At 40.1% G+C, this 25,773-nt stretch overlaps 1 protein-coding gene and 1 non-coding gene across 2 annotated transcripts in view; one reads left to right on the top strand and one right to left on the bottom strand.

Annotated features, from left to right (window-relative positions):
* The first annotated feature begins 1,151 nt into the window (after positions 1-1,151).
* Positions 1,152-1,252, top strand: LOC128560664 (small nucleolar RNA U13). Its single transcript, XR_008373130.1, has one exon. It is a non-coding gene; the product is annotated as a small nucleolar RNA U13 (small nucleolar RNA).
* A 1,646-nt stretch (positions 1,253-2,898) lies between these two features.
* The window catches only part of CFTR (CF transmembrane conductance regulator), a 194,486-nt gene continuing 171,611 nt past the window's right edge, over positions 2,899-25,773 (bottom strand). Inside the window, exons 24-27 of the mRNA XM_053553530.1 lie at positions 24,986-25,075; positions 6,489-6,661; positions 5,805-5,910; positions 2,899-4,615 (exon numbers count right to left, since the gene is read on the bottom strand). Coding sequence (XP_053409505.1) covers positions 4,415-4,615; positions 5,805-5,910; positions 6,489-6,661; positions 24,986-25,075 — 570 coding nt within the window. The 3' untranslated portion in view covers positions 2,899-4,414. The remainder of the gene's footprint in view (positions 4,616-5,804; positions 5,911-6,488; positions 6,662-24,985; positions 25,076-25,773) is intronic.

Genomic DNA, 25,773 nt, shown 5'->3' with positions numbered 1-25,773 from the left:
ACACTGAAAAAGGTAAAAAAAAAAAAGAAGGAGATACAAAGTAATCATATAAAATGCTCAAGAAAACTTCACAAGGCAGAAAAAGACTGGAAAATATAAATAGAAACAAAGAACACGAGCAGCAAACAGAAAACAGGAACAAACATGGTAGATATTAACCTAACTATAGCAATGATCCCTTTACGTGTTGGTGATAAACCAAATAAAAGATGATTTTAAGAGTGGATCAAAAAACAAGACTTAACTATATATGCATGACATACACTTAAGTTGAAAGCCCCATACATATTATTAAAAGTATAAAATTATACCAATCTAATACCATGAGAAAAAAGTCCAGGAAATGACTCTTAAAACTCAACAATCAGAAACAAACCTGATTAAAAGCTGGCATAGGCCTTAACAGAAATCTCACCAAAGAAGACATGTAAGTCAAATAAGCATATGAAAAGATACCCCCATCATATCTCAGCAGGGAGATGCAAACTCTCTTCACCCAAAAACATACACATAGATGTTTTAGCAGCTTTACTCAAAAGTGCCAGAATGTTGAAGCAACCGAGATGTCCTTCAGTAGGTGAGCAGATAAACTGGGGGACATCCAGACAATGGAATATTAATCAGCACTAAAACTAAATGAGTTGTGGAGCCACGCACAGGCATGAAGGATTTTTAAATGCATATTACCAAGCGAAGGAAACGAAGCCAGTCTAAAAAGGTCACATATAGCATGATCCCCATGAAAGGATACTTTAGAAAAGGCAAAACTATGGGGAAAGTAGTAAGATCTGTGGTTGTCAAAAGTTAGAGGAAGAGGAGGGTGAATAGGCAGAGCAAGGCATATTTTTAGGGCAGTGAGACCACTCTGTGTGACTCTGTAATAATGGACAAGTGTTGGTATATATTTATGAAAACCCATAAAAAGTACACCACCAAGAAAAAACCCTATTGTAAACTACTGTCTTTGGGTGGTAATGATGTGTCAGTGGAGGTTCATTGGTTGTGATGAATGTACCACTCTGATGAGGTGCGGATAGCAGGGGAGTCTACGCATGTGTAGAGACAGGGGATATATGAGAATTTTTTGTACATTTTGCTTAGCTTTGCTGTGAACCTGAAACTGCAGTTTAGAAATTAAAAAAAGAAGAAGAATTAGAATAAAGTATGTTCTGATGATTGGGTTTTCATGGGCACGAGTGAAATGTGCCTCCCCCAAATCTTGTTAGAACATCGGCACATTACCTATCTGACATAAAAAAAAGAATAAAGTATGCTCTGAGATTGTCCTCTTGGGGCCATGTGTGACATCAAACCTGTCAAAGCAAGAGAATACAGGGCTTGGAGTGTCTGGACTTCAGTAGGGATCTACCATCCACCCACTACCTACCAGCAGCTGCATCGTTCATGAAGCTCCACATGAAAAAAGAACCGAAGAAGCCTTACTGATTAAAAACAGAAGTTTGGACAAAGAAAAGCCATCCAGGGTTAGTGTAGAAATGGTATTTTCCTTGATGAGGTTTTTTTTTTTTTAACTTATTAAGAACTATCAAATACCTACCACTATTTGAATAAGCTTTCAAAAAACACATGGACACTTGTAGTAAAAAAAAAAATAATACACGTAGTGTTCTACAAGCCTCTATTTTAAAATAAAAATAACTTCAAAGTGCTCTGAGTCATGAACGCAGGGACATGAAGAGGTATGTGTATACCGTGTTTGTGGAAGCATTATTCACCGTGTTCACAGGGTGGGAACAACTTGTGTCCATCAACAGATGACTGGGTAAGCAAAACGGGGTCTGTACCTAGACTAGTCCCCCTCATCCTCAGTTTTGCTTTCTGCAATTTCAGTTATCTGTGGCACAGCACAGTGAGAGAGAAATCACATTCACACATCTTTTATTACAGTATATTATTATAATTGATTATTTTACTAGTTTTTGTTGTTAACCTTTTACTGTGCCTAACTTACAAATTAAACATTATTGTTGATATGTCTGTATAGAAAAAGACACAGAGTATATATATATATATATGTATAGGATTCAGTAGTAACTGAATTTCAGTCATCCACTGGTAGTCTTGGAACATAGCCCTTGTGGATAAGGAATATCATTAAGCCTTAAAATGGAAGGAAATGTGGAGATGAGCCTTAAAGACAGTATGCTACATGAAGGGAAGCAATGAAAGCTATAACCCAGTTACAACCTAAGAATAGGGGGAAGGGGAAAGGGAGGGGAGGGAGGGGGGAGGTGGACAGAGGGAGGGAGATTGGTGGGATTACACCTGCGGTGCATCTTACAAGGGTATACGTGAAACTTAGTAAATGTGGAATGTAAATGTCTTAGCACAATAACTAAGAAAATGCCAGGAAGGCTATGTTAACTAGTGTGATGAAGATGTGTCAAACGGTCTAATGAAACCAGGGTATGGTGCCCCATGATAGCATTAATGTACACAGCTATGATTTAATTAAAAAAAAAATAAGAAAAAAGAAGACAAATACTGTATGATTCTTCTCCTATTGTGTACTCAGAATGGTCAAAATCATAAAGACAGAACGTTGAATGGTGGCTGCTAGGGTTTGGGGGTAAGGGGGGGGTAACTGTTTAATGCTTAAAGAATTTTCACTTTGCAAGATGAAAAACATTCTGTCAGTGGATGGTGATGATGGTTGCACAATATGAATCATAACACACCACTGAACTGTACTTAAGTTTTATGTTAAATATATATTTTTTTACCACAGTTAAAAGAGATAACTTTAAAATGTGTGCTCTATTCATGTGGATTTTCAAAGAGGCGGCATCTGAAAGATTCATGTTTTGTGTGCCATGAAGCTTAGACCCTGAGGTAAGAGACTGAAGAGAAATGGCTACTTAACAGATCTGCAACAGCTTTTTCAAACAAATCTCTGGATTTTATTGACATGTGATATTTTCTTACAGTAATAAATATAATGCAATCTTTTTAGGGGTTACATTTGGAATTGGGAAGGCAGTGTGTCCTTGAGGGGAGCCATGAGACTTGGGGTACCATCTTCTTCAGAATGGCATTGAAGAGGAAACCTATGTGCTGGCCGGGAATCATACAGGTGAGGCCAACCTCTGCATCAGCCCCAGCACTGCTCTCTATAGCACAGAGGTGATTCATGGCTCCTGGTCAGTATCACCCTAGGTTCTCCCCCACACACACCCAGTTTTAACATCATACAGTGTATATCATAAAAATAGGTAGTACCATAAAAAGTCAACATTTCAAATATAAAAATTCTTTTATACAAATATAATCCATAATATAATCATTGTTAAAATACAGAATTTTCCTATGAGTTTGAAACGTTGTTAAAATAAATATTTCCTAGAGAAAATTATTGTGCATTACAAAATTATACAACAGAAGCATATAAAACTAATTCATGATCGACTCTCCTCAGGGTGTCTCCCATTCTCTCCCCACGCAGCGTAGACAGTATGAAGCGTGACTAACTGGCCTGAAAACACGCCACCGTCATGGCCCTGTGCTAGATGTGTGGATTGCATGCACATCTACCTGAAGCGTCTGTGGTAACAAGGGTTACCTGCACCAATCTGCACTAACACTTTTCCAGCCGTCTTCCAGTGAGGGGTCTTAGGAGCTTGTCACATTCAGGAGGCTGGGGAAAGGCATGTTACACCTTCCACATCAAGTAAGCTATCCTGTTCCCTTTCTGAGACTGTACCAGCCCCCTTCCCAGGGAAGTGGTATACTCTGATTATCTGAATTATTCAGATTTTTGCTAGAGCTGGAGGTCCTAACCCAGGACCTGGAAGTTCTCTTTCCTAACTGATCACTAGATGTTGAACGTGGTATATTTTGATGGCTGTCTTGTGATTCTAATACTTGCTTGGAAACAAGACAGTCAGAATGTTTAACAAAAAATATAGCTGTGTTTCTACATACCTTTGGGAGAGGAGAGAAAAGGGATATAAATTTATATAAAGGTTTATGCTAATGGGCCCAGTTACCATTCTTTAATCATAACTCTAAGTAGTAGGTAGTATGATTTCAGTTCTTCTCCAATAGTACAAATTAACAAGTTTCTCTAAACAATAAACTGAACAACTAAGCTGATTAACATTTGTAGCTGCCTTTCCAACTAGGACCAAAGGGCAAGGGTTTTCAGGAAAATCTGATTTGCAAAACAGAAGTGGCAAATCTTCAAGGACTTGAAGTACCTTTCACATTCACTCAGCCATTGCCAGAAAGCCATTTATCCCATAAGGACGTCCTCAATGTCCTCAGTTCTTCCTACCAAAACGTTTCCTTGTTTTTTCTTTTTAGACATCATTCATCCTTGTCTTCTGAGGCAGAGGCTGCTGTTCCTTCTCTGACCCCATGAGCCAGTGTCCCATGTGAACATCCGCGCTGCCCCCTACAGCCTGGTCTCTTGCACCTCTTCTTCTGTCTCCTCCTTCAGGGCGGTGATTGGGGATCGAGCCTTGTGCTTGCTGGAGTTCCGGCGGGGGAAGAGCTTCATCCTGTCCGAGGGGCTGATGGCCTGTCGGAAGAGGTTCTTCTCGCTCAGCAGTTTCTGGATGGAGTCATACTGCCGCACTCTGTTCTCCTCTATGACCTAGGGAAGTGTCATTAGTGAGATCTGGGACAGAAGGCAGGTCACACCAGAGCAGGGACAGAAACTGGCATAGGCTCAAAGGAAAATAAAAGCCAAAAGAACGCACAGTGTCCAGAGTTTTGCCATTTGAACAATCGGGTCTATCCCATTTGACTGCTGCGTCCTTTTGCTCTAAGGAAGTTCTATCATCTGTGAAATTAGCTGTAATTTTCTACTTACTGGCCGGAAGACTTTTTTTCTCTAAAGAAACAGGCAATGTGTTTCTTTAGGGAACTTTAGAGGAACTGAGAGGTGCTTTGAAAACAAAAATAATTTATGTAAGACTCCTTACATATTACCTTAACAATGAGTGTAAGTCCACAGCACCATAAAGTAACCACTTCAACAAGCTTAACAATTCCAACTTGGTCAGGATGTGCCTGAGTTTAATACGCCTTTTACACACTGAGGTTGAGCAAAACCAAAGTCAGAGGACAGAGGGCTTTACCCAGCTTCCTGAACTACCGGCAAGAGCCCGTGGGTCTGGCCCCTAATTTGTTGCTTAAAGCTTAGTAATGATACTGGTAATCACGATCCTTCACTAAGGAAGGCATTTACCTCCAGGAGGCTCAAAAGCCTTCACAGAAATGACGCCACATCATCCTCAGAACTTCCTTGTGACTAAACCAGAGGGAATTTGTAAAACATTACTTGAAGGAATCTGACCGTTTTGAAAGTACAATTAGGTGGCTGAGAGAGGTACTAACCTGAGCTTCAAATAAGGACTAGAAAAATGAAAAGCACATTAAAACCATAAATCAGAGTATAAGACAATCTGGCTGGGCCTGGACCTTTTCTAAGGGAGATTAAGCTATTGAAATACTGAAGAACCCAGAGGGACTTTTTAAAAAATAGTATTTTTTATGAATTGGTCCCCGGATAAAGGGCTCAAAAAGTATGAATACGCTATTTGTTAATGTAACTTAGCAATATGCTACCATTTGAAATTCATTGAATTTTAACTTCACCTTGTAGCTCAAATCAAAATGGGAAACTTGTGCAGCTATTTGAGTGAAGCTAGATGGCTATATGACATGTGTTTTCAGGAAGAACCTGTACACTGCTGCAGTTTGAAGGAACTATCACATGCGAGATTGTTATCAGTACATACAAGGGAAATGAGATCGTAAGTAAATTTACAAAGACTCACTAAAAACCCTTGACATTCCAACATTGCTTCTATCCTGTGTTCGCAAAGGATTACTGTGCAGTCAGCAAATGCTTGTTTTAGAGTTCTTCTGATTATCTGATATGTTCTAAAAGAGAAAGGAGAAAACATACATAATATCAGAAAACATGAATAATCTCACTTTACCCTTGATAACATGCTTATTGTTCTATTAATTTGGTTCTTCACTTCTTTCTTTTAACATAATGCTGATACGTGGTTAGACACAATCTACTTTCCCACCATGGAGTAGATTCTAAATATTCATAAATAAATAAGACAAATACTTTGAAGACAATTTCATAAGTAAGTATACTTTCCATTAGGTAGAATCACCAAGAGTTCTTTAGTTTGTCTTATAAATATGTTTATGGTATTAATGGGCTATAAAGAAACATCATAAGGATCAGAGGATGTGCATGTATGTAAATATTTCATCATGGGTTGACAAGGGGAGGATTTGTGTGAAATTCCAACCTATACTCAGAAGAGAACACAGGGCTCTTATACATGGAAATAAGGATTTGGGTTCATGTCCCATGGTGACATTTCTACTGGGCAATTATATCGTGTCCCCCACTTGCAGACATGACAGTCTCTGTGCAGTAGGTCTCAATGATTCTGCTCCCACTGTACTGTTAAGTAATGGGATTTCAGGAAACTCACATCGGATCCAAATGAGCACTGGGTTCATCAAGCAGTAAGATCTTTGCCTTACTGAGAACAGATCTGGCCAAGCACATCAGCTGCTTGTGGCCATGGCTTAAAACATAGCCTCCGTCCACAAGGACAAAATCAAGCTTTCCAGGAAACTGTTCTATCACGGATCTGAGTCCAACCTGCAGGAAAAAGAAAAATAAAGAGAGGTAAAATACTTTGGTTAGAGAGGTTAGATCAAATACCAAAGAGTTAAAAACACTCAAGAGGCTGGCATTCTAAAAATAAACAGAGTTCTGAAAGCTTACATTTTTATACCACCCCTCCCCCAACTCCTACTATTTGAATTTGATTGAACAAAACGCTGTTTATAATTTTGGCAGCTCTAACACTCAGTTTATGACTTGTTTCATCTGTGTACTTCATACATTCAGGGAACATTCAACAAGTGCCTGTCAGGTGCCAGGTGTCCCAGTAGGCCTGAAGGAGATGATAAATGGTACCTGACTGCCGCCAGGCTAAGGGTACATAAATAATGATAATGACAACACAATTGAATGCATGCTGGAAAAGATACTATGCATCGAAGGCAGTAATTCCCTCCGTCATAGCACCCTCTGCAGACAGCAGAAGATGGAGCGCAGCGTAAAGCTTGCAGGCAAAACATTCTCCCCACTGCCTCCTCTCCTCTCCCCTGTCCTAACAGAGGGTGAAAGACACCACAAAAATACCAGCGGGGGACTTTATAAAGTTATATATGGCACATCACTACTCACCTCCTGAACTCATAAAAGTCACTGCAACACATTGATAAAACTATGATGTTAAAAGGAACTGAAGTTAAAATAGTGGTAACATTATAGACGTTTTAAAGGCAACCACATATAAGGGTAGAATATGAAGGTTGTCAATGGCTTGTTTTTTTAAGCCGCATGGTGAAAAAAAGTTTGAAAATTCAAGTGAGATATAGAAATCATTCTATCAAAATAAAACAATTTATTGAAGTCTTATTAGTTACCAATTATTCAAATAAATGTGCATTAAAAATGTTTATTTTTTTGCCTAGAACTGCTGAGTGTATGAGAGCTAAACAGATGGATAGCTGATTGTCTCTTGCCCTCGAGGAGTCTGGGATTTAGTATGGGGAGGTAAGATGGGCTCCCACCTATCTATAATACAGGTAGAATGGCATAATGGTCTTCAGAAAGAATCTCATGATTCCACAGACAAATTCAGAAAGGGCTCACATCACTGTCTTTGTTCAGCAAAAATTAACTGTGTACCATTGTATATTGGAGATGATTTTCCCATCCTTGACTTGTTCTTTTGAAAAATCATCTCACTTAGAACTTGAAAATGGTTTCTGAGATGGTAGGGCATGTAAACACATTAACTAGACAATTACAATTACATGGATGATTCCTGAAGACTCACACATAAAACTACTTAGGGGTGCAAGTAGCTGAAAATGTGAATCAAGAACACCAGGCAGGGCGGTGCCTGTGGCTCAAAGGAGTAGGGCACTGGCCCCATATACCAGAGGTGGTGGGTTCAAACCCAGCCCCGGCCAAAAACTGCAAAAATAAAAGAAAAGAAAAAATAAAAGCAAAGAACACTGGCAGGGAGTTAGAGGACCTGTGTCTCTTTGTCTTCAATTTCTTGCTTTTTATTATCTCAGCCTGTGACTCTTCTATGGTCTCTCCCTTCTTAAAACAGAAACAACCTCCCCACCCCCCACCCCCACTTGCTTCTCAGTCCTTCTGTAGTTATTATTTAACATCTGCCCATTTTGTCATATGGAAATTCTCCAAAAGCTAGTGTGCATCTCTTGTCTCTATTGCCTCACACCACAAATTTATTTTTCTTAAAACATCTATTCCTTGGCTTATAAGAAACCACACACTCTATGACCATATCTTCCTATTATGTCGGGGCACTTCTCCCTCTTCCCATTCCTTGAATATCAGCCCTCTCCACCCCCACCGTTCCCAGGCCTCCCCCCAGTCATTTTCTGGGTAGTGATGGCCACTTCTGATTCACAACTCTTATCTCCAGCCCCAGAATTCTAAGACTTTTAAATCCTTGCCAATTCGATGACAGTGACCCTAGTCTAGGCATCATCATCTCTTACACAGACAGCACCCTACAAATCTCGAATGGTCAAATTATCAATCCGCCACACAAATACCCCAGGGACCTTCCTAAAATGCAGGTTTGACCATATCATTTCTCTGTTTTAAATTCAACGGTAGTTCTCCTCCTGATGGAATACACTCTAAACCAGTGGTTCTCAACCTTCCTAATGCCGCAACCCTTTAATACTGTTCCTGTGGGTCACAACCCACAGGTTGAGAACCGCTGTTCTAAACTCTCTGACATGGTACTATGTGGCATTCAGAATGGAGCCCTCTCCACTCTTAATCCCAGCAGTACCAAACAGTGTGTAGTTCCCTAAGCACCTTGATAGTCTCAAGTTTGTGCCATCGCTCAGCCTGGAGTATCCTTCTGAATATCCTTGATCAGCCCTCAGGGCAGCCAGCCCCATAAAGATGGCAGTATTTGTGCAAGTTTCCTTTTTAAGCTTCTTGGGGTTAAAGACATGCTCTTTAGCTGTACCCCCAGTGCTAATGCTGGGGGCTCAGCACTGTCAACCTCAATACATTCATTCATTCATTCATTCATCAAATATGTACTGAGCCCCTAGCATGCTGATGGCCAAACAAAACAGAGTTTTGATGAATGCTAAAAGAATCAAAACTTAAGAATGAATGAATGAGTGTCGGTTTTAGCTCTGCCATTATAGAATGTGATCCAAGACTCATCACTTCACCAGTGAGTCTTCAAGACTCTATAAAAAACACCCCCCAAAAAAATTGTAAAAATGAGTGGTTCTCTAACAGTGATATGGATGTCAGTCTACTATTTATAAGTCATCTTGGAAGATTTTTTTTTTTTAGAGACAGAGTCTCACTTTGTCACCCTCAGTAGAGTGCCACGCTGTCACAGCTCACAGCAACATCCAGCTCTTGTTTAGGCGATTCTCTTGCCTCAGCCTCCTGAGTAGCTGGGACTACAGGTGCCCACCACAACACCCAGCTATTTTTTGTTGTTGTTGCAGTTTGGCTGGGGCCAGGTTTGAACCCGCCACCCTCTGTATATGAGGCCGGCACCCTACTCACAGAGCCACAGGTGCCATCCTGGAAGATTTTTTTTTTAAAGCCAAATTAACTATCAAAAAAATTACTGGATAAGACTGGAGGTCTGAAAGGAAACATAATTGGCTTTGAATCTGCACACGATTGCTCATTTGCTGATGATGTAAGATGTGCTGTTGTAAGTCTCATTTAGCTCACATGTAAAAAGGGAGAATATAACGTCATTGGTCTCAAAGGGTTATTAGGAGGATTACCGAGATAATTTGTACAAATAGGCTGCCACAGAGTATGGCACGTGGTGAACACCCAATACATCCCAAGGACATGGACTTGGTCACTGAAACACTACCCTCATGTCACAATACAGTAGGTAAGATATTCCCTTCGCAAGTTGCCTTGGGAAGTAATTAGTACAGAGTACTGCAGTAATAGGATTGAGATTTTCATAAGGATCAGTATTCTTCTCCTAGAGTCATACCAGTCATACAATAATTTTTTAAGGTAATAGTATAAAAGCTACTTTACTGTATTATACTTTGTACTTCCCTGTGGTAAAGAACTAAACAAAGTATTTTTTCCCTGGATGAAATGCTTAATTCATAGTAAATAATTAAATATTTAAATATAAATACCACTGTCAATATTTAGAGAACAGAATTCTGAAAATGAATGACAGCGAGACTGATCAGGTATTAGGAGTATTTTGCAATATTCCTACCTCATTGCTTTATTCACTATGAAGCAGTGAAAAAAAATCTTTTAGAATCATGTTCAATAGAGGGAGGTCAACATAAGTCAACGTAACCTTTTTTTTTTTTTTTTGCAGTTCTTGGCTGGGCTCGGTTTGAACCCACCACATGCGGCATATGGGGCCAGCGCCCTACTCCTTTGAGCCACAGGCACCGCCTAGTCAATGTAACTTTAAATTTTGGATATTTAACAAATTTATTACATGCCTATTTTCTGCCAGACATTGGAACAAGCTTTGTAGAGACAATAGGAAGCAAGACAGACTAGTAACTATTTTGGAAAAGATACAAAGTTACTGTTACCGACTGTATATACTGATAAGAATGGCTTAAATTTGCCTACTGATAATAGGCCCTTCAATAGGCCCTTAATGAGAATTCATTAAATTCTAGGTACTATGAGAGGCCCAGGGACTCAAAGATGCATGATGCTAGGTTTTGCCTTGAAGGACATTACAGTACAGATGAGAAAAATAACAAGTGGGAAATTACTGTTCAAAGAGGTAAGCACTTTGGGGGAAAAAAGACTGAAATGGAAATTGCTGTAGAGATCATCTACTGTAGTTATCTTTAGCTGCTGAATCCTTTACAATACACACACACACACATATTCTCAATATAATATTAGTATTATCATAATTTGTTTTGCAAGGGATTAAAAACAAAAATATATAAATAATAGCATTAAATATAAATAAATAAACACATGAACAGTGGGTGGATATAAAGAACTTTAGGACAAAAGAATTGCCAGCTTTATGCTGCTGAGCTAATAATTCATACCTTCCAAATTGCTGCGAAGAAAGAACAAATTTTGTTTTATAACATATTCAACTAAAAAAAGAAAAAAAAAAGAAGTTCAGCAGTCTGCAATGGACCAGGCAAGTAATTCAAAATGTTGACTTTCGCTATTGCTGTACTCTGGAATGTTATTATAGAGCAAGAATTTGCTCTTGTGACAAGGAAACATGAAAAAAAATCAGAAAAGTGGTTTGCCTGGATAGTCCATTAGTGGCAGTTATAAAAATAGACACTGTCAACTCCTTTTGATACTCCTTTTGCTACATTGCAGGTTTTTCACTCTCTAAAATTACTTAACTATCAATGCATATGGATGGAAACTATGCTGTAAGTATTCTAAAAAGCAAATAATTACCCAAAAAGCCTTCAGTCTAAAACCAACAGATGTGGTCCTTAGATTACAGACAACACTTATGGGCTGAAGGAGCCTGTGAACCAGAGGTCAGGGGACATATGTAGCTCTATTCCTGCCCCTTCCAGCTACCTGGCCAAGGTCCTCAGACTTCTCAAGGCTCAATATCCCCATTACCGAAATGGGGATGGTGGTACGTGCTGTGTACCGACCACAAAGCTGTTTTCATGATACATTACACACAAAATGAAGGAATCCTGTATTCACTCATTCAATCAATATCTATTGAACACAATCCATATGCCCAACACTATTCTAGGCACTGGAAATCCTACAGTGAATAGGACATGATCCCTGACCTCAGGGCACTTCTAATCCAGTGGGGGACCTGGACAAGTTAAGGGGTAAATCTCTAGCTAGGGTGAGAAATGCTATGAAAGAGGTAGTGTTATAGTCTACCTCGACACAGCCTTCTCCCTTTACCCTAGAGCATCAGACAGATTTCTGAGGAGTGATGTGTAAGGGGAGGCCTGAATGATGAGCAGGGGCAGATCGTGAAGGGAGAGTTTCCAAGGTACAGAGAACTCTGGACAACAGGGTGCTTTAGAGAAACCAAAGTTCTGTGTTGCTGAAGCACGGGCTGTGTGGGAGGTGGAGAGTGAGTTAGACAGGCAGAGAAGGATGGAATTACGAGGGAGCCCGTGAGCACCTCCACCAATACGGACTTGGTCAACAGGCCATACGGAGTCACAGGAAGGGAGGAAATGAGCAGAGGTGGAATGTAGAAAGATCCCCAAAGCCATGAAGAGCAGAGTGAACTACAGAGAGCCAATGAGGAAAACCAGCCAAGTTTTGAAACCAACCAGTTTCAAAAGTTCATATGAAAGTTAGTAGTGATGTCAGGTGGGAATGAAGAAAAGTGACCATACAGAGGGTGTCACAAAAATACATACACACATATTAAGAAAGGAAAAACTGCATTAAAATCGGAATACGTGCTCAAAATATACTAATAACAAAAGATGAATATAAGTCACATTTGAGCATCTTCTGTAATTGCAGAAGTCAAACATGACCTGAGCATTACAGTTTGAATACAGTTTTATTCTTTTTTAAAAATGTGTGTACTTTTTTTGGCACCCACTGTATTCTAGATATGTTCAGGGTTTTGATATGTGGGGACTGACCACACCTATGGTGCATTGTACAAGGGTACATGTCAAATCTACTAAGTGTAGAGTATAAATGTCTGAACACAATAATTAAGAAAATGTGGTATAGGCTATCTTAACCAGTTTGATGAAAGTATTTCAAATTGCATATAAAATCAGCACATTGTACCCCATAAATGCATTAATGTGTACAGCTATGACATAATAACAAAAAAAGGAAATTGGAGTCAAGAAGGAGTCTTACATCTTGGCTTTGGGTAACTGGAGGGTGGTGACGCCATTGGCTGAAATTAGGAAGACAGGACAGGTGTGTGTGGGTAGGGCAGGTAAAATACTCACTTATCAACATAAAGTGCTTTCATATGCTGAGTTAGGACAGAGGGCGCTCTGGGAGTGGGAAGAATTGGGAGTCATTGACATACCGATATTAGTTAAAGCCAAGAGAATACATAAAATTCCCCAGAAAGACTAAGTAAAGTGAGGGAAAAAAAAATAGGATTCTGTAAAACAACAACATTTAAGGATTGGCCAGGTGAAGACCAGACAAAACAGAATCACAAAGAACTTTTACTTACTGCCTATATTTGCCAGGCCCTTGGCTGGGCCCATTTTACATATAGACCTAAAAAGCTACAACAACTTTACCAACTTACTAGGCCATGAATCTAGGGATCTATTTTTTTCCGAGAAATTCAGTCTCTTTTGAGATTCTCTTTGGCCTACACAGCAAGTAAAGTCAGTTTGGCACTGCTCCTGAAGAGACGCTATCTGGGTATGAGTTGAGAGAAAGCCTCTTTCTCTCTCTTCAACTTGCTTTAAATTCCTCCATGGAATGATAAGGTACAGGGTGCCAAGATGAACCTAGGGCAGAAAGGGGAAGATGGCTGTTTGGGCAGGCTTTGGTTATAAGCCTTCAAACGAGTAACTGAGCAAGACTCCACATGGTTTGGTAAAATGCAGTCCAGATCAGCAAGGACGAGTTTCCACGCTGGATTTTGGCCCCAACTCTAAGCTAGGAATAAATTGTCTCTTGGCCTAGCATTGTCATTGTCTGCATTGTTGATTTCCGCTTGGGAGAATGGGAAATTACACAGAAGGTGCCACTGGGAGAAGAGTCAGGAGTTTGGCTGTCATTATTCAGTTTCTCTCTAGATGTACCAGTCACACCAAAGTTACAGAGAGCAATACATGCGATGGCATACATCCCAGCCGGCCCTGGGCATTCCTGGATTATACCCTTTGTCCTAGTGTCCTGTCCAGTTTAGAATTTGACACACCTGAAAATATTCTGTTTGGAGAAATTTATATGATCAGCCATACTAAAGCCTTGTCCTTGTAATTTTTAAACCCAGATGCCTTTCCTGCTTCTCTAGGCTGTTGCTTGTTTGCTTGATTGGATGCTGTTTTCAGGCCTCTTAAACAAAACCTTCGCCTTGCTAATTACAGAACTCATGACATTAAAGTCAGGACAGAGGCATCATCTTTGCTTGTGAACAGTAAGTTACTAAAAAGGGGATCAGTAAAAAGATTTAAACATGTACTGGAGAAATGAACATATAAACAGGTAACGTGTTTGCACTGCAGTGATATCTAAAATCATAACCACATGTCCTAAAATTTTAAAGTATTTTTATGATACTGCTTTCCCGTAAATTTTATTGTGACTTGGCAATAGTTGCACATTTTTATTATAGCTAATGTCTTCCTTCCCGTTTCTGTCCCACTGCATTGTGTTCCTATAGTTCACTCTCTGAAGTCACATCAAAGATCTTAAAAAGTGTTATTTGCAATTTAGTTAATGTTTTCTTTAAAACCCCTGTGTTTGTTGGGTAATAAGGAAACTCTGATAATGAAAACGGTTAATCTAAGTGCATTTTATTAGGGGCATGTTCAGGTTGAGCACTCAGAGGGTAAGTGTTTAACACTCCCAGGCATTTCAAAGCTGCTGGCAAGGTCCCCTCTGAAGGGAGGCAGAGAGGGAACAACATTTGGGATAAACACGAATTGGAACACAAGGCCCAAACAAAAGGAATAAAGTTGTTCCCTAAGGGAGACCTTTGAGTCTCAACATTCTTAGTTCCCATGATTCTATTCTGCCACCATCCAGAGGTTTGAACTTAAACCTCAAGTTTAATGGCACAGAAAAATTTATGTTCCTTTTTTTCTTTAATATAATACCTCCATTTCAAGAATTGTAAGTTTACAGCAAGGGTATTCTGCTAAGAGAAGGACAAATTTCACTCCAGCTCTCCTCCCACCAAATTCTTTTATATAATGCCTTCAATTAAAATTAACTACTGGTTGGACAAACAGTATTATTTAGGAATTCTGAGTCCACTTTAAACCCCATATTTCCTCTTTGGTGTTCTAATGGCTTTAAAGCGTGGTGTATACCTCATCTAGGTCATGTGGCATTTTTCCTGGCAGCAGTCACAGCCACATCCCCCACTGGCAGATGACTCCTGGTGACCTCCAAAGAAGACTATAGTAGTTTGTGGGTTCTCTAGAATAAGTATCATCCTCATGTACTAAACCTATACTTCCCAGAAAAGTGTGTCTTGTCAAACCAAACAATCCAACTTGAGCTAGTAGAGCTTCAGAATCCAGGCAGGGAGGAGAAGAGAAAATATGCAGAGGTGATTGCGTCTGTCAGCGATAAACACCAATGTACTGACTTGCCTGGGTCTCTCATAATTCACATCTCACTGATGCAAATTGTAGGGAAGTCCAAAGTAACACTATCTATGGAATCTGCTATCGATTGAATACTTGTGTCCCCCCAAATTCATATGTTGAAATCCTAACCGCTAAGGTGATGGTAAGGGGACGGGGCCTTTTGGAATGTGTCTGGTCATGAGGGCTCCATGCTAAATCCATGATTTGCATCAGTATCCTTATGAAAGAGACCCCAGAGATAACTTGACCCTTTTATCATGTAAGATCACAAGGAAAACACAGCCACCTATGAGGAAAGAGGCCTTCATCAGACAGGAAATCTGCCAGCACCTTGGACTTCCCAGCCTCCATAACTGTGAGCAATAAATTTTTGTTCTTTTATAAGCCATCCAGTCTATGGTGTTTTATTGTAGCCACCCAGTCTAAGGCAGAAGATTGGTACTGGATGTAGGATGCTGCTATAACCATACCCCAAAAATGTGGAAGCAGCTTTGGAACTGAGTAATGGGTAGAGGCTGTAATAGTTTTGAGATACATGCTAGAAAAACCCTATATTGCCATGAATAGATCGTTAAAGGCTATTATGGTGAGGGCTCAGAAGGAGTGGAGAGCTAGAGAGAATACCACAGTCTTCTCAGAGAATACTTTAGTGGTCATGAGCAGGACATTGCTAGAACTATGGATGGTAAAAGCCATTCTGATGAGTTTTCACATGGAAATGAGGAACATATTATTGGGCAATGAATGAAAGGCCATCCTTATTATAAAGTGGCAATGAACTTGGCTGAATTGTGTTCATGTCTTAGTGTTTTGTGGAAGGTAAAACTTGCGACCTATAAAATTGATATTTGGCTGAGGAAACACTTAAGCAAAATGTTGAAGGAGTAACTTGGTTCCTCTTGACTTATTATAGTAAAATGTGAGATGAGAAATGACTTAAAGATGGAATTGTTGATCCAAAATAAAAGCAGAGCTGGAGGAGATAAGATGGCTGACTGAAGCCAGCTTTCCACAGAGGCTCCCATCCAGAAGGAGAGTTAAAGGACAAAAATGCAGCAAGTAACCTGGTGGATTTGAGCTGCACTAAGAGAGAAAGTTGTAGAACACACATCAACCCCGCTGAGGCGAGCTGCGACCACAAGGATACAAACAAAAGGTACAAAATCCATCACCAAGCGGACGGGAGTCCCCTCCCCCATGAGAACGGCTCAGAACGCCCCACAAACAACCGGTCAGAGTTCAAAGGTCCTCCCACTACACTACACGGGAGAGACCCTCTAAAAACTGGACCTACCTCCCCTACTAGGGTGCCACAGCATCCTCCTGCCAGGCATAAAACTGTATAAACTGTATATAGTCTCTACCTGGAATTCTGAGCTCCCAGCGCTCCCCTTTGCTCACACTGGGGTCTGGAGGCCAGTCCTGGTCGGTAGGCAGAGAGGGGACTGCACCGGAGTGGTGGTTCCCTGAGGCACAGTGTGACAACTGTCTTTTGGTGACAATACGGCCAGGCATAAAACTGTGTAGAGATCTGTGTGTTCTCTGCCCGCAACCCCAGGCTCCCAGCGCTCCCTGCACTCCCCTCTGCTGTCGCTCCAAGTTCTGGAGGCCTGTCCCCCAGGGGTCCAGACTCTTGGGCGATTGCTCGAGGGGTGTAAACAGTGCTGGGCTGCAGCCTGTTGGTGCAGACTCTGGGATACGGAGTGGAGAGAGGACAGTTGGCCGGAGGGGAGCTACACCGGAGCAGCCGTTGCCTGAGCCATAAAGCAGCAGCCCTCTTTTGCTAGCAATACGGCTCACTACGGAATATTCTGAAGCCACACCCCCTGTCTCCCTGGGCAACCAGAGACTCTGAGTTTGCCTGAGGCAACTCCAACTTGCAAACCAGGGAAACTCCCAGGGTGGGGCTGACCCAGAGATCCGCTTTACTAAACCTAAGACACACCTGGCCCTTAGGGGATCGTCAGCCTATAGACAATACAAGAGCAAAAACAAGCTGATTTGGAGCTCAATTCAGCTTCTCTACTGCAGGGGAACCGCAGAGTTGTTCTGTTCTGTTCTGTCAGTAACATTAATCAGGGATGAGACTGGACCTGAGTGAAAACCCCTCAACCTTCATCAAGCACCTGAGGTTGTCAGGCCTCACCTCCTCCTGCTGGAGAGAGGCAGAACGCAGTGGCCTGGCAGCCTTCCTTGTGATTCAGGCAGGTACAAACTCCTGGAGTACCGATTCACTACAGGCAACTGGGTCAGCCAACTGCAGGGCTATCAGTGACTGGATGTGAAGTGGTGCAAGGTGGGGAAGGAGGCAGCAACCTTCCCAGACTGATTTATTGGCTGGGTGGCTTCTCCTGACTCCATGCAGCACTGGAGCAAGCCACACCAGAGTAGTCACCAGACCCCTGTGATCCAGTTCCCAGAGACCTCTTAAACTCTCTCACCCGAGACAGGTGCAGACTGAGACAATTGATTTGAACCTTTTTGAACTGAACCAATCGCCTGAGGACAAATCAGGTGGTGCCCTGGGTGCACGGTGGTAGAAAGGTTTGATTTTTCTTTTCTAATTGTTTGCCAGTGTGGGGTGGGGTGACTTAATTCCTGATATTTCTCCACAGCTGAGACTTCAATCCAAAGTATCTGTTTCACTAGGGTGAAACAGAAACCAGCTGAAAACAAGACAGAACCACTTAGCCCCACCACACCAGACAGGGCCCCAGTTTCTCAGGCCACAACACTGTACAGGCCCTCGACAAAGCCCCAGGGGAAAAAATCAGAGAGAGTAAAACAACCATGGGGCGGAATCAGCGGAAAAACTCTGGTAACATGAATAACCAGAATAGATCACCCCCCCAAGGAAAGATATGGCAGATGCAATTGAAGATCTCATTCATAAACAACTGGCTGAGATGTCAGAAATCGAATTCAGAATTGGATTGCAGACAAGATTAACAAAGTGGAATTAGGAATTCAAGGAGAAATTCAAAAGTTGTCTCAAGAATTTAACGAATTTAAAGACAAAACCACCAAAGACTTAGACACACTGAAGCAAGAATTTGCAGCCCTCAAAGATATGAAAAATACAGTAGAATCCCTCAGCAACAGAATGGAGCAAGCAGAAGAAAGGATTTCTGACATCGAAGATAAAGCCTTTGAACACTCTCAAACTCTCAAAGAGGAAGAGAAATGGAGAGCAAAAATGGATTATTCTCTCTGTGAGCTCTGGGATAATTCAAAGAAGGTGAATATCTGAATCATAGGGGTTCCAGAAACAGATGAAGTGGCCTCACTGGGCACAGAGGCCCTTCTGCATGAAATTATGAAAGAGAATTTTCCAGACATGCCTAGAGATTCTGAAATTCAGATAGCGGACAGCTTCAGAACCCCAGCACGACTCAACCCCAATAAGACATCCCCAAGGCATATCATAGTTAACTTCACTAAAGTTAATATGAAGGAGAAAATCCTCAAAGCTGCCAGGAGAAAGAAAACCATTACCGTCAAAGGGAAAAATATTAGAATGACTGCAGATCTCTCTGCTGAAACTTTTCAAGCCAGAAGAGGGTGGTCACCAACTTTTAATCTCCTAAAGCAAAATAACTTTCAACCCCAGATCTTGTATCCAGCTAAACTGAGTTTCATTTATGATGGAGAAATTAAATACTTTAATGACATTCATATGTTGAAGAAATTTGCCATAACCAAACCAGCTCTTCAGGATATTCTCAGACCTATCCTCCATAATGACCAACCCAATCATTACATCCTATACCACAAAAGTAAACTCACTCAGAAACTTTGGATCAAACTCCAATTTCCACACTGGCAAAAGGATTAAAAATGGCCACTGGACTTTTGAAAAACTCGATACCCAAAACTTCACCAGACTTATCAATATTCTCCATTAATATGAACGGCTTAAACTGTCCTCTAAAGAGGCATAGGTTAGCTAACTGGATACAAAAACTCAGGCCAGATATTTGTTGCATACAAGAGTCACATCTTAACTTAAAAGACAAATACAGACTCAGGGTGAAAGGATGGTCGTCCATATTTCAGGCAAATGGTAATCAGAAAAAAGCAGGTGTTGCAATTTTATTTGCAGATACAATAGGCTTTAAACCAACAAAAGTAAGGAAGGACAAGAATGGTCACTTCATATTTGTTAAGGGTAATACTCAATATGATGAGATCTCAATTATTAATACCTATGCACCCAACCAGAATGCACCTCAATTTATAAGAGAAACTCTAACAGACATGAGCAACTTGATTTCCTCCAGCTCCATAATCGTTGGAGATTTCAACACTCCTTTGGCAGTGTTGGATCGATCCTCCAACAAGAAGCTGAGCAAAGAAATATTAGATTTAAACCTAACCATCCAACGTTTGGATTTAGCAGACATCTACAGAACATTTCATCCCAATAAAACGGAACACACATACTTCTCATCAGCCCATGGAACTTACTCCAAAATCTATCACATCTTAGGTCACAAGTCTAACCTCAGTAAATTTAAAGGAATAGAAATTATTCCATGCATCTTCTAGGACCACCATGGAATAAAACTTGAGCTGAGTAACAACAGGAATCTGCATACTCATACAAAAACATGGAAGTTAAATAACCTTATGCTGAATGATAGCTGGGTCAGAGATGAGATTAAGAAAGAAATCGCCAATTTTTTGGAACAAAACAACAATGAAGACACGAACTATCAGAACCTCTGGGACACCGCAAAGGCAGTTCTAAGAGGGAAATTTATAGCACTGGAAGCCTTCCTCAAGAGAACGGAAAGAGAGGAAGTTAACAACTTAATGGGACATCTCAAGCAACTGGAAAAGGAAGAACATTCCAACTCCAAACCCAGTAGAAGAAAAGAAATAACCAAAATTAGAGCAGAATTAAATGAAATTGAAAACAAAAGAATAATACAACAGATAAATAAATCAAAAAGCTGGTTTTTCAAAAAGGTCAATAAAATAGATAAACCTTTGGCCAACCTAATCAGGAAAAAAAGAGTAAAATCTCTAATCTCATCAATTGGAAGCAACAAAGATGAAATAACAACAGACTCCTCAGAAATCAAAAAAATCCTTAATGAATATCACAAGAAACTTTATTCTCAGAAATATGAAAATCTGAAGGAAATTGACCGATACTTGGAAGTCACCTTCCAAGACTTCACCAGAATCAAGTGGAAATGTTGAACAGGCCCACATCAAGTTCGGAAATAGCATCAACCATACAAAACCTCCCTAGAAAGAAAAGCCCGGGACCAGATGGTTTCACGTCTGAATTCTACCAAACCCTTAAAGAGGAATAAGTACCTATATTACTTAACCTGTTCCAAAAGGTAGAAAAAGAAGGAAGACTACCCAACACGTTCTATGAAGCAAACATCACCCTGATCCCCAAACCAGGAAAAGACCCAACAAGAAAAGAAAATTATAGACCGATATCACTAATGAATATAGATGCAAAAATATTCAACAAGATCCTAACAAACAGAATCCAGCAACACATCAAACAAATTATACATCATGACCAAGTGGGTTTTATCCCAGGATCTCAAGGCTGGTTCAATATACGTAAATCTATAAATGTAATCCAGCACATAAACAAATTAAAAAACAAAGACCATATGATTCTCTCAATTGATGCAGAAAAAGCTTTTGATAATATCCAGCATCCCTTCATGATCAGAACACTTAAGAAAATCGGTATAGAAGGGACATTTCTTAAACTGATAGAGGCCATCTACAGCAAACCCACAGCCAATATCATATTGAATGGAGTTAAATTGGAATCATTTCCACTCAGATCAGGAACCAGACAAGGCTGCCCATTGTCTCCATTGCTTTTTAACATTGTAATGGAAGTTTTAGCCACTGCAATTAGGGAAGACAAGGCAATCAAGGGTATCCATATAGGGTCAGAAGAGGTCAAACTTTCGCTCTTCGTGGATGATATGATAGTATATCTGGAAAACACTAGGGACTCTACTACAAAACTTTTAGAAGTGATCAAGGAATACAGCAGCGTCTCAGGTTACAAAATCAACATTCATAAATCGGTAGCCTTTATATATACCAACAACAGTCAAGTTGAAAAAACAGTTAAGGACTCTATCCCATTCACAGTAGTGCCAAAGAAGATGAAATATTTGGGAATTTATCTAACGAAGGACATGAAAGATCTCTATAAAGAGAACTATGAAACTCTAAGAAAAGAAATAGCTGAAAATATTAACAAATGGAAAAACATACCATGCTCATGGCTGGGAAGAATCAATATTGTTAAAATGTCTATACTACCCAAAGCAATATATAATTTCAATGCAATCCCTATTAAAGCTCCACTGTCATACTTTAAAGATCTTGAAAAAACAATACTTCGTTTTATATGGAATCAGAAAAAACCTCGAATAGCCAAGACATTACTCAGAAATAAAAACAAAACAGGAGGAATCAAGCTACCAGACCTCAGACTAGACTACAAATCGATAGTGATCAAAATAGCATGGTACTGGCACAAAAACAGAGAAGTAGATGTCTGGAACAGAATAGAGAACCAAGAGATGAATCCAGCTACTTACCATTATTTAATCTTTGACAAACCAATTAAAAACATTCAGTGGGGAAAAGATTCCCTATTTAACAAATGGTGCTGGGTGAACTGGCTGGCAACCTGTAGAAGACTGAAACTGGACCCACACCTTTCACCATTAACTAAGATAGACTCTCACTGGATCAAAGATTTAAACTTAAGACATGAAACTATAAAAATACTAGAGGAGAGTGCAGGGAAAACCCTTGAAGAAATCGGGCTGGGCGAGTATTTTATGAGGAGGACCCCCCGGGCAATTGAAGCAGCTTCAAAAATACACTACTGGGACTTGATCAAACTAAAAAGCTTCTGCACAGCCAAGAACACAGTAAGTAAAGCAAGAAAACAGCCCTCAGAATGGGAGAAGATATTTGCAGGTTATGTCTCTGACAAAGGTTTAATAACCAGAATCCACAGAGAACTCAAACGCATTAGCAAGAATAGAACAAAGGATCCCATCGCAGGCTGGGCAAGGGATTTGAAGAGAAACTTCTCTGAAGAAGACAGGTGCGCGGCCTTCAGACATATGAAAAAATGCTCATCATCTTTAATCATCAGAGAAATGCAAATCAAAACTACTTTGAGATACCATCTAACTCCAGTGAGAGTAGCATATATCACAAAATCCCAAGACCAGAGATGTTGGCATGGATGTGGAGAAAAGGGAACACTTTTGCACTGCTGGTGGGAATGCAAATTAATACATTCCTTTTGGAAAGAGATATGGAGAACACTTAGAGATCTAAAAATAGATCTGTCATTCAATCCTGTAATCCCTCTACTGGGCATATACCCAGAAGACCAAAAAGCACATCATAACAAAGATATTTGTACCAGAATGTTTATTGCAGCTCAATTCATAATTGCTAAGTCATGGAAGAAGCCCAAGTGCCCGTTGATCCACGAATGGATTAATAAATTGTGGTACATGTACACCATGGAATATTATGCAGCCTTAAAGAAAGATGGAGACTTTACCTCTTTCATGTTTACATGGATGGAGCTGGAACATATTCTTCTTAGTAAAGTATCTCAAGAATGGAAGAAAAAGTACCCAATGTACTCAGCCCTACTATGAAACTGATTTAGGGTTTTCACATGAAAGCTATAACCCAGTTACAACCTAAGAATAGGGGGAAGGGGGAAAGGGAGGGGAGGGGGGAGGTTGGTAGAGGGAAGGGGATTGGTGGGATTACACCAGCGGTGCATCTTACAAGGGTATATGTGAAACTTGGTAAATGGTCTGTAAAGCTAGTGAATGATGCCCCATGATCATATCAATGTACACAGCTATGATTTAATAAAAAAAAAATAAATTGTAATTTTTCATAAAAAAATAAATAAAAAATAAAAGCAGAAGTTAAACATTTGAAAAAATCTCAGCTTCTCCATATTGTAAAAAACGAGAAGTCCTGATCAGGACAGAACACGTAGGGTGCAGCCAAATTTCATAAGGAGATTATGCTGCCATCTCAACAGAAGCTACCTGTTTTTCATCAAGACAATGGGAAAATTAGACATCTAAACAGATGTCAGGACCTGTAGTCCAAGACAATGGAAGAATGACACCAAAGTCATTTTGAAGATCTTCCAGGATGCAGGTCCCGAGTGATAGGGGCTGGAGGACAGAAAGCATTCAAAGGAGGGGCTGCAGCTGCCCTGTGCCACCTCACTTCTCAGGCTTTGCTCCTCACACTCCACTGCCATGTGTCTCTGCCCCGCCAGATGCAGTTCTGGCAGTCCCCAGTGCTTGTGCGCTATGCCCAGCAAAGCCGTTGGGGCAGAGCTATTCCCACCTGAATTTCAAAGGATTCCCAGAGAGTCAGGGCCCAGGCTGAGAACCCCCACATTGTTGGGACACGACATACAGCTCCCCCTAGGGCAATGCCCAGTGGAGCCATGGAGACGGGGTGCTCCTGTGATCCCAGACCAGCAGAGCCACCAAGTGGGCACACAGAGATGCTGCAGGGGTGAGGTGCCCAAGTCTGTTGGGGGGGGTTGCCTCCATCCCAGTGTGTCCGGAAGGCAAAACCCCCAACCCAGAGGACCTGGAGGGGAGAGCAAAGACTATTCTCAAGCCTTAAGGTTTTGGACTTGCAAGGGAACTATCTCACTCTATTCTTCTTTTCCATTTATCTATTGCAATGGAAATGCCTCCTGTGCCCATTCACCATTTTACTTTGGAGGCACATAACATACTGTATTTGATTTTATAGATTCACAACCAGAAAGCAATTTGCCTAAAAATGAACCATATTTTAAGTCTCAAGTGATTCTACCTGATTTAGGTGATATTTTGATGAGACTTTGTACTTTAGACTTTTAAGTCAATGCTGGAATAAGTTAAGAGTTTGTGGGCTATTGAGATAGAATAAATGTATGTGTGTGTGTGTGTGTGTGTGTGTGTGTGTGAAAATAACATGCATTTGGAGGGCTAGAAATGAAATATATGGTCTAAATATTTGTGTCCCCCCAAATTTATGTATGCCCGCCAAAGTGACAGTATTAGGAGATTTTCTCTTTGGGTGAAAATCAGGTCATGAGGATGAGTGCTTCATGAAGGGGAGTGGCGCCATTATAAAAGAGATCCCATAAAGGTCTTGCCCTTTCTCTTATGTGTGAACACAGCAAGCAGGTGCTGTGTATGAACCAGGATGTGGGACCTCATCAGACACCAAATTAGTTAGCACTTTGATCTTGGACTTTTCAACCTTCAGAACTGTAAGAAATAAATTTCTGTTATGTGTAAGCCCCCAAATTTGTATTTTTATAGCAGTCTGAATGGACCACAACAGAGCCTGACAGTGGGAGCCTTACTACTGATGAGGAGGTGATGGGTACAATCAACAGTAGCAGGTGCTCCAGGTGTATTGGGATACTTCATTTTAAAGTTGTGTGTGCACACACACAAAGGGTGTAAAATGATCAGTTGTGACAATCACTCACGTGGGTCTGAGCTACCTCTTTCACAATTATTTCATTTAGTATCCTTACCTCATCTGCAACTTTCCATATTTCTTGATCACTCCATTGTTCATAAGGATCCAAGTTTTTTCTAAATGTTCCAGAAAAGATAAACACTTTCTACAGAAATAAAGCAAAGAAGAAAACAAGAATAAACATCTTTTAATATTTGTCCTTATTGTAATGTGAAATATTTTAAGTAGAAAAATATCTTAAAATAATAAACATCTTTTAATATTTGTCCTTATTGTAATGTGAAATATTTTAAGTAGAAAAATATCTTAAAATAATATGCCAAACACTCATGTACTTACCTTGTAGTTTTCTTAAATTTTAATTATTTTACATGTTTTCTCTGTATCTTTTTTAAAGTAACAATTTTATAGCAACACTTGAAGCCTCTTGTGAGCATTTTTGTAACCCCAATGTCTTTAGAATAAAGAAATTAAAACCATGGTAAATTGTGGAAAATTAATTTTTTATACCTAATAATATACCTTACTATAAGCAAATATAATATAAAATTTAAAAGTTGAAGAAAGTAAGTCTATAAGTTATAATTAACTTGTGAAAACAAATTCCTGTTTGTTAATATATTTTCTTGGGTTTCTTCGCTAAACCTAGCTTCATATGGGATTTTGAAATTGCTTTAACTTACACTTTTTTTTCCTGCACATAAATTCATCTCATCTATAAACCAGGGCACACCTATATTTATCTGACCAGAGAGACACAAGAAAGAGCCACAATTTAGAAATCCATGAAAGAGCAGAAATAAAATATTTATTTAACTGGATACATGCGTGTTGCAGAAGGGA

This window comes from Nycticebus coucang, chromosome 11, assembly GCF_027406575.1.
Source record: "Nycticebus coucang isolate mNycCou1 chromosome 11, mNycCou1.pri, whole genome shotgun sequence".
Classification (NCBI taxonomy): Eukaryota; Metazoa; Chordata; class Mammalia; order Primates; family Lorisidae; genus Nycticebus; species Nycticebus coucang.
The sequence above is the reverse complement of the archived record's forward strand: the minus strand, read 5'-3'. Positions and strand labels throughout refer to the sequence as shown.